Raw genomic sequence first — 19,922 nt, 5'->3', positions numbered from 1 at the left:
CAGTGCAAGAAGCAAGAGAGCAGAGGGACAAAGATGAGCTCATCAGTCTGCTGCTTCTCTTTTCGCTGTCCAATCGCAGTCTGGAGGAGGGACAAGACCTGAAAGTGTTATTAACTACTTGGGGAGTAGCGCAGTGCTAAATATCAAAACATAACCTGGCCATGAGGGATTAAAACCTTCCGGAGCTGAGGTGGTTAAAGTGAAGCAGAAAAAACTCAGGTGTTCTTCCCTGATAGACAGGACTGTGCTGGGTGGCAGAGGGTTGTAAAATTCAGATGGGCAGAAATACAAATTCTTTGGCAGGTAAACTCCTAAATGTTTCTCGGCTCAGGGGGAAATGCTAGCAAAGTACCAACCTTTATGTACCATTACTGTCTTTTTTCCTTACAGGTATCAGTCAGAAATGCGGTGTATCATGTTACTGGAAGAATCTCCTCCTAAATTAGGTATTCAATTTTTTTAATATATATTTGGAAAAAAAATTGAAACTTGCCCATTTCAGTTCCTAAAACATATATTCTACTTTACTAAAATGAAAGAAAAAATCCTGCGAGCAACCTCTAAATATTAGATGTGTGAACGATATGCTGCAGACACTCCACTTCTCATATTAGTGTAAACAAATCAAATAAATAAATAAATAGTGTCGCGCAAATAAATTAAATAATATAGAACTAGCAAAAATGATGTAAATATATAAATATACCATAAAATAAATCTAAATAAATATCAGATCAAAAACGCACAATGATGCTCAACATATAAAGTGCAAATGCAGTAATAGTGCAAACATTTAATATATGTGACAAATGTGCAAATAATGCAGAAAAAGTTCAATAATGTATCCACGTGAATAAAAAAGTGTTAAAAAACGTATAGTTCAAAGCAGTGAATCAGCCAACTGAAGGTAGCTAGTGCTCCCAGTGATGAGTGACTAGAGTGTCACAGTGAACATCAACCGTGCACCCCCTTGTGAGTGGGTGCTCACCTTAAGATATATACTTTAAAGCCTGTGAATATATGGGATCCTAATGCCCATCCATCCGGATCCTTATGGCTCCTCTCATCCAGGACAGCTCAGGTAGATCTATTGTGTCACTCAGCTGCTCAGCTCTGCTCCCCCCTGGCCGCCATTTTCTCCCCCCTCACAATCTTTAGCATTAGGATCCCATATATACACAGGCTTTAAAGTATAAGTTGGCTGATTCACTGCTTTGAACTATAAGTTTTTCAGCACTTTTTTATTCACGTGGATACATTATTGAACTTTTTCTGCATTATTTGCACATTTATAAAGTTTTGCACATTGATCACGTATATTAAATGTTTGCACTATTACTGCATTTGCACTTTATATGTTGAGCATCATTATGCGTTTTTGATCTGATATTTATTTAGATTTATTTTATGGTATATTTATATATTTACATAATTTTTGCTAGTTCTATATTATTAAATTTATTTGCGCGACACTGTTTATTTATTTGATATTCTACTCTACTGATTTGATTTAAAAAAAAAAGTGCCAGGCACTTTTTTATTCACGTGGATACATTATTGAACTTTTTCTGCATTATTTGCACATTTATAAAGTTTTGCACATTGATCACGTATATTAAGCCTGGCACTTTTTTTTTTAAATCAAATCAGTACCCATAACTATCAAACAAGCAGATCTTTCACTAATCCACCCATAGAAAAGTAAAACTAGATGGATTGCTAGGGTCACCTATGCATTGTAGATAACACCCACTACACTGCCTTACTAGGCGCTAATAATGTTTGTTCTAAATTTTTAATAGAATAATATTTAATACATTCAAAAAAATGTTTTTTTTTTTCATCTCTGAGAGTGTCTTCTGCTTATCATAGGTTGTGAAGGAGATGCGATTTTTGTTGTCTCAATCATAGTACTGTAGTATGTTTCAGTAGCAGTCTCCTTTTCAAGGCATCATCTTTAACATGCTAATGCCTCTCACATTCACAGAAGAAAAGAATGGACTGCTACACCATTTATTGCAAGTCAAAAAATAATATTTAAACCGGAGTATTATTTCCACGCTATGCATCTGCGGTCTGGCTGCTGCCTTACCTGAGTTCTCCCACTCATAGGTAGAATGTGCAAAAGTAAATATAAAAAGGAGGTATGGGTGATGCTGCCAAACGTTAGTGTTTGATTATGCTATTATAAAGTGAATAAACAGAAAAAAGAAAGTAGGTGCTTTATAAAAGTGCGTGTTCCTGCGGGGAACTAAATTGTGCCAACTTAGTTATGACATACTACCATAAATAGCAATCATATTATTATGTTAATTACAATGGTACATCTCTTGCAGGAGGTAATCTTAAAGTGTTATTGTGCCAGATAAATAAAATACATGCAAAATAACAATTTACAAGTCCATAAATATGTTTAAAAGTGAAAATTTATAAGTCCATTTAAACTCCCAATTTTTGTGTTTAAATACTTGTGCAAAGTATAACTAGCAGGTGAACAAGTGGGGTCACTCATGCTCCCCCCTCCAGGTCTGCACTCACCAGATGGCTGAGCCCCTACAGGGGCCAAAAGACACCATGTATAGATATTCCAAGTCCCTTTAAGTGGCATCTGGTATCTCCTCCACCACCTCTGAGTGAGTTATTGGCTTTTATAAAAAAAAAAAATAGTTTGACTGACTTACACTATGAGATTGCCTTTGTCCATCCATCCCCATTGACCATACAGGGTGAAGAGGTGGAGAAGATACCAGATGCCACTTAAAGGGACTTGGAATATCTATACATGGTGCCTTTTGGCCCCTGTAGGGGCTCAGCCATCTGGTGAGTGTGGACCTGGAGGGGGGAGCACGAGTGACCTCCCATGTTCATATGGACTTATGAGTTTTCACTTTTAAACATATTTATGGACTTGTAAATTGTTATTTTGCACGTATTTTATTTATCTGGCACAATAGCATTTTAAGATGTACCATTGTAACTCACATATTGGTATGATTTTATATTTATGATAGTATGTCATAACTAAATTGGAACAATATAGTTCCCCGCAGGAACACGCACTTTTATCAAGCACTTAATTTAAAGGGGAAGTCTACATATTTTTCAGTTTTTTATTGTTTATTCACTATATAATAGCATAAGTAGGCACTAATACTTGGCAGTGCCACTCATGCCTCCTTTTTATACATAAAAAATAATATTTATTTTCCTTTTTTTTTATAAAAGCCAACACACTTTGGAATCTCCCACATACACCTTTATCAGGGCTTAATTGGTTGTTGGAGGAAAAAGGCACATCAAAATCCATTGTAGTTAGAAACAAGTTAAAGTGATTGTAAATTATCTTTTTTTTTTCAATAAAAAAAATAACAAACATGTTATACTTACCTGCTCTGTGCAGTTGGTTTTGCATAGAGCAGCCCAAAGCCTCCTCTTCTCGGGTCCCTCTTCGGCTCTCCTGGCCCCTTCCTCCCTGCAGTTGTTCCCCGCCTCTCTCTTTCCTCATTGGCTAACTGACTTTGTTTGACAGCAGCAGGAGCCAATGGTGCCACTGCTGTGTCTTAGGAAATGAGGAGGGCAGTCCCAGATGGCTGAGACAGTCGTGGACATTGCTGGATCAAGAGAGGGCCCAGGTAAGCATTAAGGGGGGCTGAGGGGGCTGCTGCACACAGAAGGTTTTTTTATCTTAATGCATAGACTGCATTAGGATAAAAAACCTTCTGACTTTACAACCCCATTAAATACTCCCTTGCAGTGGGGCTGCCCTTGCACTGCAAAGGTTAAATGCTCATTAGGGTCTAGGGGGTACAAAACGCACGTTTACTTATCTGCTCCTCCACTCCCACAGGCTCCCTCCAGTCTGTAAGACCAGTCCTTCTTCTTCTCTCCTGTTCTCCAGCAGTTGTAGGTCCTCTGACATCATCAGATCCAATGTAGAGCCCATAGTCAGTACCTAGGGGAGTAGAAGAGAGTGTGTGTTGTCAGGAGAGCAGAGGATCAGGTAAGTAAAATAAATATTTGACCCTTGCAGTTCAAGAGTAGCCCCACTGCAAGGAAGCATTTTTACTTTCCCAAAAAGATGGGCTTTATAGCAATCATAATTTCATAGAGAACTCTGTTAGATATGACGCTTTATTTTTTTTCGGTGAATTTGACCTAAAGCATCCACTTTTGGTCCTGTCATGTGCATCATGCTTACCAGGTTTCATATACCCCTGTCATAGATTCTGTTTATCCTAGAAGAGGGGTCTCTAATCTTCTAAATCCAGGGCCTGGTTTACTGTCCTTTAGACTCCAGGGGGGCAGACTGTGGCCAGGGGGAGTAGTTAATGTCCCAGCGTGAGAGGGAATAAACAGAGCCTCAGGCTTGGCAGTTGTGAGAGTTAAAAAAATAGTGCCCATGTCAGTAGGAGGAAGAATAGTACCCTATCATTGGTATTAGTAGAAGGAATAGTACCCCGTCGTTGGTATTGGTGGAAGGAATAGTGCCCCATCATTGGTATTTCTTGGTATTAGTGGAAGGAATAGTCCCCCCTCATTAGTGTCAATGGGAGGAATAGTGTCCCATCATTGATTTCAGTAGCCGAATAGTGTCCCATATTTGGTTTTAGTGGGAGGAATAGTGTCCCATCTTTGGTGTTAGTGGGAGGAATAGTGACCCATCATTGGTGTTAGTGGGAGGAATAGTGACCCATCATTGGTGTTAGTGGGAGGAATTGTGACCCATTGTTGGCATCAGTGTGAGGAATTACGAACCTTTTTGGTGTCAATGGCAGGAATCATGCTGCAGCTTCACTTGGTATGAGTGGGATTAATAATGCCCCAAGGGCTGAATAAAGGCAAGGAAAGGGCTGCAGTTTGGAGAACTGTCTTAAAGGAACTGTTAGAAAACCTCCTACTGGTGTCCTGCAGTGATAGTGTGACCAGATATGTGGAAACTACACAGGAAACCAGACCAAAGCCTACAATAGAATTTATTATAACAGAAGAACACATGTGACATGACTACAGCAACCTATAACAACACTGTAAGGACATATTTTCAAACTTATTACTCATATCTTCAGAGCCACAAAAGAGATGGTCACTAAAAAAACACATGAAAACACAGAAAATGATCAACAAAAAAAGATGGCAAAGCTATCATATGGACTAATAAACGTCCAGAGAATTAGGAATCCATGGGGTGCACAATGTATAGACTTGTCAGGGTGATGTGTTAAAAGAAAGGGTAGCATATTATTTATTGCTAGAAACTAACCTCTGTTTTTGGAGCTATAACATTCTATACTCGAAGGTATAACAAGATATGTCAAACCGTTATAGAGGTGAGTATAAGGGCTCTTCATCTGAAGGGACACTTTTGCTAGATTTCGGTTGTAAGCTGAAAGGGTTCTTTGAAGAACAGCAAATAATCAAACTCTATTATATGTTAAGGGAAATCTGCTATTGCAACAGCTATTAATACTCAGAAAAAGCTTTTTCACACAATTCCGGTTCTTATTTTTCAAAACACCTTCAAAGGTGTAAAAATATTTGTCCTAATGAGCTTTTATCATTTCCCAACCAGTTGACACCACCTTACTATGCCACGACAACACCATGGCTTTAATCATTGCTAAGTCAGAAGATGTTGAGTTCCACCTGAAGGATCCTAATTGTCTGGTTACCTCCAACAGCACCCACTACATAGCAAGTGTTGGGTACAACTCCTGCGGGACAGTGACTGAGGTAATGTAAAGAAGCATTGCTGTCTGTTTAGTAGGACATTACTTCTTAGGTTTGATGTTTAGTAGGACAGTACTTCTTAGGTTTTATGTTTAGTAGGACAGTACTTCTTAGGTTTGATGTTTAGTAGGACATTACTTCTTAGGTTTGATGTTTAGTAGGACATTACTTCTTAGGTTTGATGTTTAGTAGGACAGTACTTCTTAGGTTTGATGTTTAGTAGGACAGTACTTCTTAGGTTTTATGTTTAGTAGGACAGTACTTCTTAGGTTTTATGTTTAGTAGGACATTACTTCTTAGGTTTTATGTTTAGTAGGACAGTACTTCTTAGGTTTGATGTTTAGTAGGACATTACTTCTTAGGTTTGATGTTTAGTAGGACAGTACTTCTTAGGTTTTATGTTTAGTAGGACATTACTTCTTAGGTTTGATGTTTAGTAGGACATTACTTCTTAGGTTTTATGTTTAGTAGGACATTACTTCTTAGGTTTGATGTTTAGAAGGACATTACTTCTTAGGTTTTATGTTTAGTAGGACATTACTTCTTAGGTTTGATGTTTAGTAGGACATTACTTCTTAGGTTTGATGTTTAGTAGGACAGTACTTCATAGGTTTTATGTTTAGTAGGACAGTACTTCTTAGGTTTTATGTTTAGTAGGACAGTACTTCTTAGGTTTGATATTTAGTAGGACAGTACTTCTTAGGTTTTATGTTTAGTAGGACAGTACGTCTTAGGTTTGATGTTTAGTAGGACAGTACTTCTTAGGTTTGATATTTAGTAGGACAGTACTTTTTAGGTTTTATGTTTAGTAGGACAGTACTTCTTAGGTTTTATGTTTAGTAGGACAGTACTTCTTAGGTTTCATGTTTAGTAGGACAGTACTTCTTAGGATTGATGTTTAGTAGAACAGTACTTCTTAGGTCTGATGTTTAGTAGAATAATACTTCTTAGGTTTCATGTTTAGTAGGAGATGAATACTTCTTAGGTTTCATGTTTAATAGGACAGGATAGTACTTTTTAGGGTTCACCTGGAGCTAAAGGCAAATTTAACATTTTAGTTCTTGGCTCTTGCAGGTGCAAAAGATGAAAGAACTTTTTATTGCCACCAGAAAAAGTTACTCTTTGCATTAATTTTGTTTGGTCAAACATCCTTAAAATGGTAGCTATACTGGACAAAATCATATTTGTCGTAGCCAGGGCAAAGGATATGCACTGAATTATAGGTTGTGTTACAAACTTTCATTTCCACCCATCTCATTGTGCTCTAGCTCCTGCCTAAGCTAGATATATCCAGCTAAACATATGAATAGGGCTAAAACGTATAATGGCTCAATCACACTAGGTTTGGTGGCCTTCATTTTTCTTCACTAGAAAATCACTGATAATGACTAAAATTAAGTAAAAATTAGCTGACTTAAAAAGTTAGGTCATCCTTATGTAAGTTACAAAGTCAACATATGTGTTTCAGTGCTGCCGATTGATGCAAAAGTATTGAAAATATTCCAACTGGCCCATTGACTCAGATTTATCAAATACAATTGAAACTGAGTCTAAATCAATAGGAAGGAAAGTTATGGTTATTTCACTGTTTGTGGAAAGCAATCATATTGATTACATTGTGCATCAATCGAATAAAGAGATTAAAGCATGTGTGACCACCATAAGTATACTGTATGTGACATTCCCTCCGCAAGATCTATTTCACCTTTATATTTTCCAGGAAACAGAAGACGATATCGTATTCAAAAACTTGGTCACTTCCAATGACATATCTGTCCTCATCACAAGGCAAAATGGAATTACTATCCCCTTTAACTGCTCCTTCCCTAAAAAGAATAGAATATCATCTTCATTCCGTGCCCATAAATCAGATTACATCTTTACTGAAGGCAGCTTTGGTAATTTCACCTACAAGTTCCAGTTCTACACAGATAGTCAGTTTGTGGACGTGAACACACAGTCTCCTCTGGAGGTCGAAATAAAGGAACTACTGTATATGGAAATTCAAGTTTCTTCATCAGTGCCCAATATCGAGTTATTTGTGGAGTCCTGTAAGGCCATGCCACATGACAATCCATCTGATCCTGTCTTCTATGACATCATTCAAAACGGGTATGTTTTATTACTTTTGTCATGAATGTGTTTTTATTGTCTTTGTTTACACTTTAGGTTGAGCTGCATTTTTATTGCCCCCCACTCGCTCCCCATTAAGCTGCAAAGGTAAATATTCCACAGCTGTAATGATGCCAAAACTATCCTTTCCCCATTGGAGAACAGTACCATCTGCCATACGCAACCCATTTAACTAAACGGGGCTGTACCACAGTCACCCACAACCGCATGAATTGCAAGTAGTCGCAGTCTGCTTTTTAAAGCGGAGCTTCACTTTCTCAATCAACATTGAGTATTTCTATCTTTTTGCTACTAGCATTGCTAAATAGATAGGAAAGTATATCATAGTTACTTGGTCCAAACTTTTTTTTTTTACATTTCTTCAGTTACTTCCTGATTTTTGGCCTAGGTAAATTATGTCATACACCCCAGGAGTTCTCAGGAGGGGAGGAGGGGTTTTCTTAGCTAAGCACATGCTGCTGTCTGTATGCCTGAGCTAAGGACAGATTGATTCCAGGAAGTAAATGCTACATTAATCATCTGCCCTTACTCAAGATAGCCACAAATGCTAGGGGTTGTTTTTCAATGTGATATTTCAGCAAAATAAACCATGGAGACATGGATGGAGGATGAGTTTGCTTTGAATATTAAAAATGAATGAAATAAGTTTTTAAAGTGTTTCTAAAGCCTCAAGATTTTAACCTTTATGCATTAAGGCAAAAAACCTTCTGTGCTGGAGGAGCCCATCAGCCCCCCCCCCTTTTACTTACCTGAGCCCCATCCAATACAGTGATGTGCACAAGAGCAGCGACTCATGCCACTGTCTCCCTCCTCATTGGGCAGATTGATAGCAGCAGCCATGCGCTCCCTCTGCCATCAATCAAATGCTGTGATGAGGGAGTGGGGGGTGGATCCAAGTCGCCCGGTGTTCTGTGTCAATAGACGTAGACTTGGCGGCTCATGAGCGAGCACGCACAGGTGCTCCCAGATAAAGTGGATATGGTATATGGAAGAATGGAAGAATTCTCCCGCTGTTGTATTGCATTCTTCACTGTCAGAATACACTGATCGGTGCTGAAGCCGATTGACTGCAGGGATGATTGAACAAAAATTTAAAAAAAAGCCTGTTCAAGAGATGTCGACCACTAGATCAACTTCTTACAAACAGGAATGGTCATAGAGGAATCAAAATTAGGTTCAGCAGGGACCCAACAAATTTTGATGGCAAAGTCAGTTAGCCAATGAGGAGAGAGAGGGAGCGGGGCCCAAGGCAGCTCTGTGTCTGAATGGACACAGGGAGCTGTGACCTGGCTTGGGTGCCCCAATAGCAAGCTGCTTGCTGTTGGGGCACTTGACAGGAGGGAAGGGCTAGGAGCACCGAAGAGGGACCCGAGAAGAGGAAGATCTGGGCTGCTCTGTGCAAAACCAACTGCAAAGGGGAGATAAGTATAACATGTTTGTTTTTTTTTTTTGTTTTTTTTTTCTTTTTAAATGAGACTTTACAATCATTTTAACTTTGGCAATCTTAGCTATTAACTTTAGCTATTGAGCTCAGTATAAACATGCTTTTTAGAATGTAGTGCCTAAGAAAAAAGAGAAAAACATTTTAAATGACAAACAGCAATCTATTAGGCCCCATTCACACCTGAGTGAGTTCCTGCTTGAAGCTTGTAGCTCTAAAACACTCAACAAGCCAAACCTCATTCATTTCAATTTGGCCCTTGTTCACATCTAAACGCTCTGTCGCCTGAAGCAAAACGCAAAAAATGCTCATAAAAGTACATGAGCTTCTTTTTGGCACATTGGAGGCAGATTTAGCCCCATAGACTTCAAAGGGAACGCTGAAAATGTGCAACATGAGTATTTTACGAGCGTTTTGTCGAACATTTTATACTCAAACAGTAGCTCTCCACCCCTAATCTCCGCCACCTCTCTTCCCCTTAGAGCTTTCTATTGGCTAAACAAAAATGCCTGAAGCTGAAAAAAGCTTGTACTACACTTCGTAAATTGCGCAAAAACACTCAAATAACAAAACACCTGAAATTTGCTCTGCTCTGGTGTGAATGCAGCCTTAGTTTTTGCTACCTGCAGCCTAAAAATAAACCCCCATGTAAAATAAACCCCTCTTTTGTAAAATGTGTTTTCTATAAAAGCCAGCTACAAACTACCAGCAATGATTTATTGTTCTCGTGTGTTGTCGTGTGATTAGTGAGGTGCCACAACAATCCCATTCTTTAGCTTGAAGGCATGCAGGTAATGATCATATGAACATATTGCCATAGAACCTTACAGAAGGATGACATAAGAAACCAAACTCTGTAGATATCTAATCTATATTATTAGCAACAACAACAATTCACTTCCATTTCTAATGCTGTTACAGGTGTATAAAGGATGACACAGTGGTGGTTTATCCCAGCTCAAATACAAATTACAGGTTTGCAATGGAGGCCTTTGCATTCATTGGAAATTACCAAGAGGTAAGCATTAAAGACCGTTAAATACCCAATTCTAAGCAGCGCTAAAATTGAAGTAAAATGATGCTGTATCATAATACACATACATATACTGAACACAGTGTATATACACTATATTACCAAAATTATTAGGACGCCTACCTTTACACGTACATGAACTTTAATGGCATACCAGTCTTACTCCGTAGGGTTCAATATGGAGTGGGTCCACCCTTTGCAGCTATAACAGTTTCAACTCCTCTGGCAAGGCTGTACACAAGGTTTAGGAGTGTGTCTATGGGAATGTTTGATCATTCTCCCAGAAGAGCATTTGTGAGGCCAGGCACTGATTTTGGACAAGAAGCCCTGGCTTGCAGTCTCCACTCTAATTCATCCCTAAGGTGTTCGATCGGTTGAGGTGAGTCAAGTTCCTCCACCCCAAACTCGCTCATTAATTTCTTTATGGACCTTGCTTTGGGCACTGGTGCCCAGTCATGTTGGAACAGGAAGGGGCCATCCCCAAACTGTTCCCACAAAGTTGGGAGAATGAAATAGTCCAAAATGTCTTGGTATGCTGATACCTTAAGTGTTCCCTTCACTGGAACTAAGGGGCTAAGCCCAACCCCTAGAAAAAGACCCCACACCATAATCCCCTCTCCACCAAGTGATTTGGACCAGTGCACAAAGCCAGGTCCATAAAGACACGGATGAGCGAGTTTGGGGTGGAGGAACATGACTGGCTTGCACAGAGTCTTGACCTCAACCCGACAGAACACGTTTGTGATGAATTAGAGCAGAAACTGCGAGCCAGGCCTTCTCATCCAACATAAGTGCCTGATCTCACAATTGCGCTTTAAGAACAATGGTCAAACATTCCCATAGACACACTCCTAAACCTTGTTGACAGCCTTCCGACAGGAGTTGAAGTTGTTATAGCTGCAAAAGCTGGGCCAACTCAGTTATGAACCATACGGACTAAGACTGCAATGCCATTAAAGGTCATGTGGGTTTAACGGCAGGTGTATGTATGTGTCCGCATATATATACTTTTATATGTATATGTATGTATATATATATATATATATATATATATATATATACATACACATACATACACATACATACACAGACACACTATATTTATATTATTATTCTATAAAATTGATATAATTATTTTATCTTTCGTCATCAAAAAAGAAGAAAAGTTGGTTTATTTAACAAAGTAATGCAACAACTATGTGCAAAGTGCAATAGTTCATGACAACGAATCAAAATTTAGACATTGTAGGCAATGCCTAGGCAATTTAGGCAATTTAGAGCATTGTACTTTCATTTCACTTTCCATAATCTAATGATATAAGGGCCATTTTGTAAAATGCAGTATACCGTATCTTTATCCACAATATTTGGTTTTGGGCAGAGTGGGGAAGAGTTTGGATCTCTTTCGGGGAAGATTCGCCCTCCCTACTCTTCCTGGTAACAGGGCGTAAAGTTATGGGAAATATAAAATGTATAGTTGTCAATGGAAGAGGAATAGGGGGGAAATCCTCCAATGGGAACACAGTTCCAGGGACAGCTATCTCACTTTTGAGAGATTTTCTGACCCACTTAGGAGGATTCATGGGGTCACATCAGCTTGTAATGTGGTACATGATTTATTAGGATTACGAAACACTTAATTTAGGTGACCCTATCACATACCCCATAAATATCAATATAAATATCACATAAGTTTAAAAAGTAGCGATAACTGTAAAAGTTTGCAAAATAGTTCTGTAGATATTTACCTTTCCTGCACCACTGAACTGCGCTCCGATACTGAGAAATCTTTATGTGAAGTCTGCAGGAAAACCAATACTTATGGGAGTGTTGCTTTCGAGACCGCTTACTAATTTCTCCTGCCAACCTCCATCAATTACAGAGTACAACAGTGATAAGAGGTAAAGACGGAGGAGCCGGTGAGAGTTACAGGGGACCCAGAAGATCGACACTCCCAGAAGTGTTGATTTTCATATGGACATCACAGGAAGATTTCTGAGGATTGGAGCCACCTTGGCAGGCTTCTTTTACATGTATGGCTGTATTCTGAATTTTAGTATAGCAGTACAGTTTTTATTATGGAAAAAAGGGAAAACATAGACATTTGTCTGTTTTTGTTGGCAATGGCATACATATAAGGATCTTTGTCATGGAGCTCATGTGTCAATGGCGTCAATATGATTTTAGTTTGAGATGCCAGGAAGAAATGTTTGACAGGCACTGGGATTCCTATGTTAATTCAAAAGATCAAATGTAGTAGGTATCCAAAAAAGCTTGGTGAGGCAGCAACCGAAACAAATACCCCCCCCCCCCAATCTCCACCCTCAATGGGTGTAAGAGAAAGACTCCAAAGATAAACACACAAAAAAGGACACCAGACTATAAGGTGAAAAAAACATATGGACACAAGATAGGTTTTGCATTTTATGCCTGTTTTGTAGTCCTGATGAAGGATACGTTTTGTTGCCCCCGATACATGTTGGATGATTTTCTATGGTGGAATTACTGTATAATTTATTAAAATTACTTTAGACCCTTTCACCTTTTGGTCTGATGACCTTTTGTGTGTGCCTATATTTGCAAACAGTTTCAGATGCTTCTGGGACCATTTAGAGTTCTAACTTAAGCTTGGTGACACAGGCCCTAAAAGTAATCAGACTGATGTAAATAATCTTATTCGTTTTTGTTAATCTTTTCAAAATTCTTGTCTCAATGTATAGTTTCCAATTATGACACATCCTTATGTACATAGATAGGCAGTCATACTTACGTACTTATCTACTCCGGTTCTCCTTGCTGCTTTGCTACAGCTGGCCATACATGGATCGGAATTTGACCGATTCAGCAGGAATTAGTCAAATTTCGTTCCATGTGTATCCACTGCAGTTGAACGAAAGTTGATCTACTGATTGACCTCTGTTAAAAAAAAAAAAAAAGCCATTCAATCTGTGGCTGCAACCAATGGCTGCGTGTTGATCTGTGTATTCTGACAATAAAGGAGTCTCCTCGCTGTCAGAAAAACAATAGCGCAGAGGGGAGGATTCCCCCATCCACCTCCAATGTGTGGAAGGGAGAACTGGAACAATTTTTTTCGTTCAGCCCCCTGACTGAATGAAAAAAATGGAACAGTCTATGGTCAGCTTAAGACTGGGTGACTGTTGTTAAAGTGGTTGTAAACCCTTATATATAATCAGTGATGTGACTAGCCTCAGGTGATACATGGAGATGAATCATATCTTCCAACATAAGTTGTACCTTTTTATTTGCAATATTATCTTCTCTACCGCCATTCAAAGTCCAGAATTTATACAGTTTGTCTGAGCTGTGAGAAAAAAGGGGGTGGAGATCTGAAGTTACAATCTGCAGAGCTCAGGGAGGAGAGCTCTGAAAGCTGATTGGAGGAAAGGGACACAGCACACAAGAACAGAGCTGAGGCTGTCAATCATCTGGAGCTCCCCTCCTGTCACCTTTTTTCTCTTGGTGTCAGGAAAACTTTTCAGAAGTGATTAATTCTAATAGCAGAGGAACAAAGCAGCAGACAGAAATGACACCCAGTGCACTTAATTGAGACAAGTACACACTATAGAGGGATATGCTTTGTTTATATTTCATGTCTGAGGTTTACAACCACTTTAAATTTCATACTGATTTGGAACAATTAGATTGGAGTGTGTGGTCAGCTGTTGTCTGGGGGCATATGCTGATGTTACACACCTAATTCTGACAAAACTGGCAAGACTGAACAAAGCTTAAATTATATCTACAGCTACTGTTACTTATACTGTCCTGTGTATCTTCCAGGTTTACATAAGCTGCATAGTTATCATCTGTAAGACGGGAGCTCCAAGTACACGATGCACCAAAGGCTGTATCAGAAAATCAATGGAAGCCTCCAGCAAACACAGAGACAGAAGATCTTTAGTATCAGAGTCTCAGCAGCACTTTATCTCTCAGGGCCCTGTGAGCATGAAAAGAGGGACTTCTGCCAACAAAGGTGGGGACAAGCTCAAGTATTAAGATACAGTACTATGCAAAAGTCTTAGACCCCATTCACACTAGCGCGACTTGTCAGGCGACTTGGTCGCCTGACAAGTCGCGGTGGGTCGCTCGCCATTGAATAGTACAGGACCCGTTCTAATAGGATCGACACAAGTCGCTCCGACTTAGAAAAAGGGTCCTGTACTACTTTGGGGCGACCTGGAGGCGACTTGCATTGACTTCAATGATATGAAGTCCAGCAAGTCACACCGCCCCTGTCTGAACGGGGTCTTAAGCAGGTGTAAAAAATTATGCGATAAATAAAGAAAATAAATATTTTATTGTATATTTTCATGTGACAACACTGCCACTGTCGTCTGCCACCAGATGCAGTGTGTCACTTGCCACCTGTCTCCTGCAACCAGATGCAGCGTGTCACTTGCCATTGTCGCCTGTCACCAGATGCAGTGTTTCACCTGCCACCAGATGCAGTGTGTCACTCGCCACGTTGCCTGCCGCCAGATGCAGCTTGTCACTTGCCATCGTCACCTGCCAACAGATGCAGCTTGTCAATTGCCACTGTCGCCTGCCACCAGATTCAGCTTGTCACTTGCTACTGTCGCGTGCCACCAGATGCAGCATGTGACTCGCCACTATCATCTGCCACCAGATGCAGCATGTCACTTGCCACCACCACCTGCCACCAGATGCAGCATGTCACTTGCCACCTGTCGCCTGCCACCAGATGCAGCGTGTTACTTGCTACCATCATCTGTCACCAGATGCAGCGTGTTACTCGCCACATTGCCTGCCACCAGATGCAGCTTGTCACTTGCCACCCTCATCTGCCACCAGATGCAGCTTGTCACTTGCTACTGTTGCCTGCCACCAGATGCAGCTTGTCACTTGCTCGCTTGCCACCAGATGCAGCTTCTCACTTGCTACCGTCGCTTGCCACCAGATGCAGCGTGTCACTTGCTAATGTTACCTTCCACCAGATGCAGCTTGTCACTTGCTACCATCGCCTGCCACCAGATGCAGCTTGTCACTTGCTACTGTCACCTGACACCAGATACAGCGTGTCACTTGCTAATGTCGCCTGCCATCAGATGCAGCTTGTCACTTGCCACTGTTGCCTGCCACCAGATGCAGCTTGCGACTTGCCACCGTCACTTGCCACCAGATGCAGCATGTCACTTGCCACTGTCGCCTGCCACAAGATACAGTGTGTCACTTGCCACCTGTCGCCTGCCACCAGATGCAGCGTGTCACTTGCCACCATCAACTGTAACTGGGGGAAGCATGTCACTTGCCACCTGCCACCAGATGCCACGTGTCACTCACCACGTTGCCTGCCACCAGATGCAGCTTGTCACTTGCCACCATCACCTGCCACAAGAAGCAGCTTGTCTCTTGCCACTGTCACCTGTCACCAGATGCAGCTTTTCACTTGCCACCGTTGCCTTCCACCAATGTAGCTTGTCAGTTGCCACTGTCGCCTGCCACCAGATTCAGCTTTTCACTTGCCACTTTCGTCTGCCACCAGATGCAGCGTGTCACTTGCCACCTGTCACCAGACGCAGCATGTCACTCGCCACATTGCCTGCCACCAGATGCAGCTTGTCACTTGCCACTGTCACCTGCCACCAGATTCAGCTTGTCACTTGCCATGTCGCCTGCCCCCAGATGCAGCTTGCCACTTGCCACTGTTGCCTGCCACCAGATTCAGCTTGCCACTTGCCACGGTCGCCTGCCAGCAGATGCAGTGTGTCAGTTGCCACAAGTCACATGCCACCAGATGCAGCGTGTTACTTGCCACTTTCGCCTGCCACCAGATGCAGCCTGTCACTTGCCATTGTCGCTTGCCACCAGTTGCAGCGTGTCACTTGCCAACCGTTGCCTATCACCAGATGCAGCTTCCCACTATCCTGCCACCAGATGTAGAATGTCCCTGTAGCCTGCAACCAAAAATACGAATTTAAGGCCAATTTTTAAGGGTTTTTTTTCTGTAGTGGAAGAATTTGTCTTACTCACTCACACCCTCTTCTTGCAGCCTCGCAGCCTCTCCCCAGCATTACGTCATCCAACAGAGCGGGGAAGCCAGCACATGCACAGTTGCTACTGTGTTCCGTCCTATCCTAGAGTGAGAGGGCAGAACAGCAGTGATCTGGGGCGGGCAGTGAGAGAAGATGTCATCTCTCTGCTCACCTGCTGCACCTCGATCAGTGCAGCCTTCATGGCCTAGCTGCAAGTAAAGCACGGACCAGCACCAGTCCCCGACCCAGGGGTTGAGAACCCCTGCCCTTTGGGATATTGTGCATGTAGTACTCTGTCCCATGTTTCTTAGTGCTTTCTAACCCTAACTATTAGATCTGACCTGCCAACCTCCCCTCCTGTCACATCTGATCCGTCATCAGCTACGAAGGAGATGGCTAATTCATAGCTACAGCGTGTTCTGGCTTTGAACAATTTGCCGAGACCAGCAACAGCAAGAGCAGTGCAGAAGCTGACATTTCCCACTTCCCTCTGCATTCCTCTTGCTGTTGCTTAACTCAGGAAAGTGCTTATAGCAGGAGCAAGATGTAACTCGTATGAGTCAACTGTCTCCTTCATAGCTGTTATCAGATTGGCCGGGGCAGGTCATACATCATAGCTAGGGTTAGACAGTACTTAGAAAAGTCCCATAGCTGACAGAACTGTAAAATACAAATTATAATGATAGATCTCCTTTGACCCTTTCCTACTCAATCCAACACTATAAAAAATGTTTTTCACTATGCAAACACTTTACACAGTTGCTGTTAAATTCTGCACAAAGTGCTGCAATTCATGGCCCAATCAGCTTTAGGTTCTCATGTTCTAATTTACTGGAACATTTCAAAGCACACATGTGATTGATATATAATACAATACCTCTCCAGAACCAACAAGTGGGCAATGATGGTCTTTCAATGACCGGTTTGATAATCAAGGCATTTGAGAAGTGTGCAAAATGCAATACACTATGGTTTATTACATTTACATTTGGTATTTTTTTTATGGTTTAAAATCGGAGTTCATTTTACAAAGAAGGGTGATCTTTAGCTGTCCCATGTGGAAAACTGCAATTCACTTATTTCATGACTAAAGTGGGGTAAACACTATAAGAAAATCGGCAAACGATCGTTTGATTTTCCTTGTTGTTTTACAGCCAATCAAAAGTGACGAAAGAAAATTCGTACGAAAATTCTCATACAACAGAGGCTTTTTTTTTTGTTCTTTATTGTTTCTGATCATGCACAGTCTTTTGTTTCTGTTTTTTCTCGTACAAAAATGGTACACATTAAGCAAAAATCGCTTGTTCTGTTCCCGTACAAGAAACATTTTGGAGCTTGTCCCTTCGGAAATTTTCATTCAGGTCGGAGTCAGCTGTAGAAAGTTGTGTACACACTATCAGAAAATCGTGCAAAAGTTCCTTGAACAAAAATTCAGTTTTTCTGATAGTGTATATGAGCCTTAAAGCGGAGTTCCAGCCTAACCGCACACTCACCTGTCCCACGGCCCAGCGATGCGCCGTCTTCTCCCTCTCTGCTCTGCGGCGCCAGCATCACTGATGTGGGCATCTGGCTGTGACAGTTTGCGGCTTCACAGCCGGGTACGAACTGCGCATGCGCCAGTTGCACTATGTGTCGTGATTGGCCGGCAATCTTCTGGGACCTCTGACATGTCCCAGAAGATTGCAGGGAGGGAGGGAGAGAGGAGAACTTCCGCTCAGGGCGCCGCGGTGCTCCGAGCGGAAGTGGAAGCGGGTACCTGTCAAAACTAGGTACCCGCTCCCCCCCAAAAAAAATGACATGCCGAATGTGGCTTGTCAGGGGGTTAGGACTATTTAAAGCGGAAGTTCCACTTTTGGGTGGAACTCCGCTTTAAATATGACTTATGTTTATGAATATGTTTCTTTCTCGCTATAATTTGTAATTCACTTTTTGTCTTTCAGCAGGTGTGGTGAAGATGTCAGCGGTAAATGGGACCACGCTGGTGATTGCGCTATCAGTAATGGCCACTGTAGCGGTGATCTCATTAATAATAAATATCTACATGAAGAGATCCAGTTCTGCAGAATACCAGAGGCTAAATACACAAGATTACTGATCCCTTAAAAAGCAAAAGGACCCTTGCTAAAATGTTGTTGAATATTTTGATAATTGATTTGATATGAAAATCAATAATAAACTAGCATGTGATTGAGCTTAGATTGCTTATTTAGAGTATGCTAAACTGGTTCAAATGTTATCTACCTGTGAATTAACATTATGCCTGCCACAACATTCCACACCACCCACCGCTATGGGCAGTCCCAAATAATTACCATATGAAAGTATTGTATACTGTTTGGCTTGTTCAAACCAACACTGTTCCAAAATATTACTTCTCTCTCCTACTAGACCTTTTGGGTTGAGGGATGAAAATAATGATGTGAACGTGAAAGTCATTAGATCCTGGGGTAGAGTTGACCATATCTGATGACTTTCCTTTTGCATTGGGAATCATTGATGTCCACCCTAGGCATAGGCGTGTGCAAAGGGTGTGCTGGGTGTGCCTGGGCGGTGCTGATTCCCCCTGCTTCCTGGCATTCCCTGTCTCTCCCCTGCAGTGCTGCCAGCTTCCCTCCTCTCCTCTCCCACTGGCTGCTGCGGGGATGTTTCAGGATGGATGAAGGAATAAACACAGTGAGTGATCTGTACCGATTGCTTCTGTGTTCATCCTTAAATGAAGCATATGTTTACTATGCTTCAGCTTGTGAATGAACAGGAAACCCCTCAGCAAAGAGCACTTCCCATTCGTTCACTTTCCAGTGCAGTTGAGGCTGCAGAGAAAGGGATTGGGGAAGCTCTGTTCTCAGTCTCTTTCTCTCTGTTTAGACCAGGGGTCTTCAAACTATGGCCCTCCAGTTGTTCAAGAACTACAATTCCCATCATGCCTGGTCATGTCTGTCAATGTTAGAGTTCTACAATGCCTCATGGGATGTGTAGTTCCACAACAGCTGGAGGGCCGTAGTTTGAGGATCCCTGGTTTAGACCCTCCAGTGGGGCTCCTAAAAAATTATAAAAAAAATAAAAATAATAATAATAATAGTGTAAAAAATAATAAAAAATAAAATTGTAAAAAAAATAATAAAAATAAAAAATACTGACACCTTCCACTACCCTACTGACACCAATCTCTGCTCTAGTGACACCGTCCATTGCTCTGCTGATATACACACACATGTGTTTGTGCTCTGGGGTGCACACCCTAATGCGATAGGCTGCGTACGCCAAAGACCCTAGGAGACCTAGTAGGAGAGATAAGTAATGTTTTGCTGAGATGGAAAAGGCATTGGAAGAACAGTGCTAAACCTGTAACCTACCCCAGGTAAATAAACTGTACCAAATAAACTGTTCTGTTGACCATATCTGATGGCTTTAACATTGGGATCATTAAAGCGGAGTTCCAGTCATTTTTATGTTTTATTAAAAGTCTTTTAATAAACACTGACTTCAGGGATGCGGCCGCCTGAACCCTCGTTTCTCTCCCTCAATCTCCCGCCTTTCCCACCTATCAGTGCCCATTATTGCCGCATATCAGTGC

General features: G+C 41.3%; 1 protein-coding gene across 1 annotated transcript in view; it reads left to right on the top strand.

Moving 5' to 3' along the window:
- LOC309565933 (uncharacterized protein) overlaps positions 1-18,443 on the top strand; it is a gene marked incomplete at both ends in the record, with an annotated part of 84,868 nt that extends 66,425 nt beyond the window's left edge. The window contains 6 exons of the mRNA XM_082270963.1: positions 391-446; positions 5,570-5,730; positions 7,448-7,839; positions 10,223-10,319; positions 14,136-14,328; positions 18,292-18,443. Of these exons, the coding sequence (XP_082127089.1) occupies positions 391-446; positions 5,570-5,730; positions 7,448-7,839; positions 10,223-10,319; positions 14,136-14,328; positions 18,292-18,443 (1,051 nt within the window). The remainder of the gene's footprint in view (positions 1-390; positions 447-5,569; positions 5,731-7,447; positions 7,840-10,222; positions 10,320-14,135; positions 14,329-18,291) is intronic.
- Between the last annotated feature and the right edge of the window lie 1,479 nt (positions 18,444-19,922).

The sequence above is a fragment of the Pelophylax lessonae genome, assembly GCF_965119305.1.
Source record: "Pelophylax lessonae genome assembly, chromosome: 10".
Lineage (NCBI taxonomy): Eukaryota > Metazoa > Chordata > Amphibia > Anura > Ranidae > Pelophylax > Pelophylax lessonae.
The sequence above is the reverse complement of the archived record's forward strand: the minus strand, read 5'-3'. Positions and strand labels throughout refer to the sequence as shown.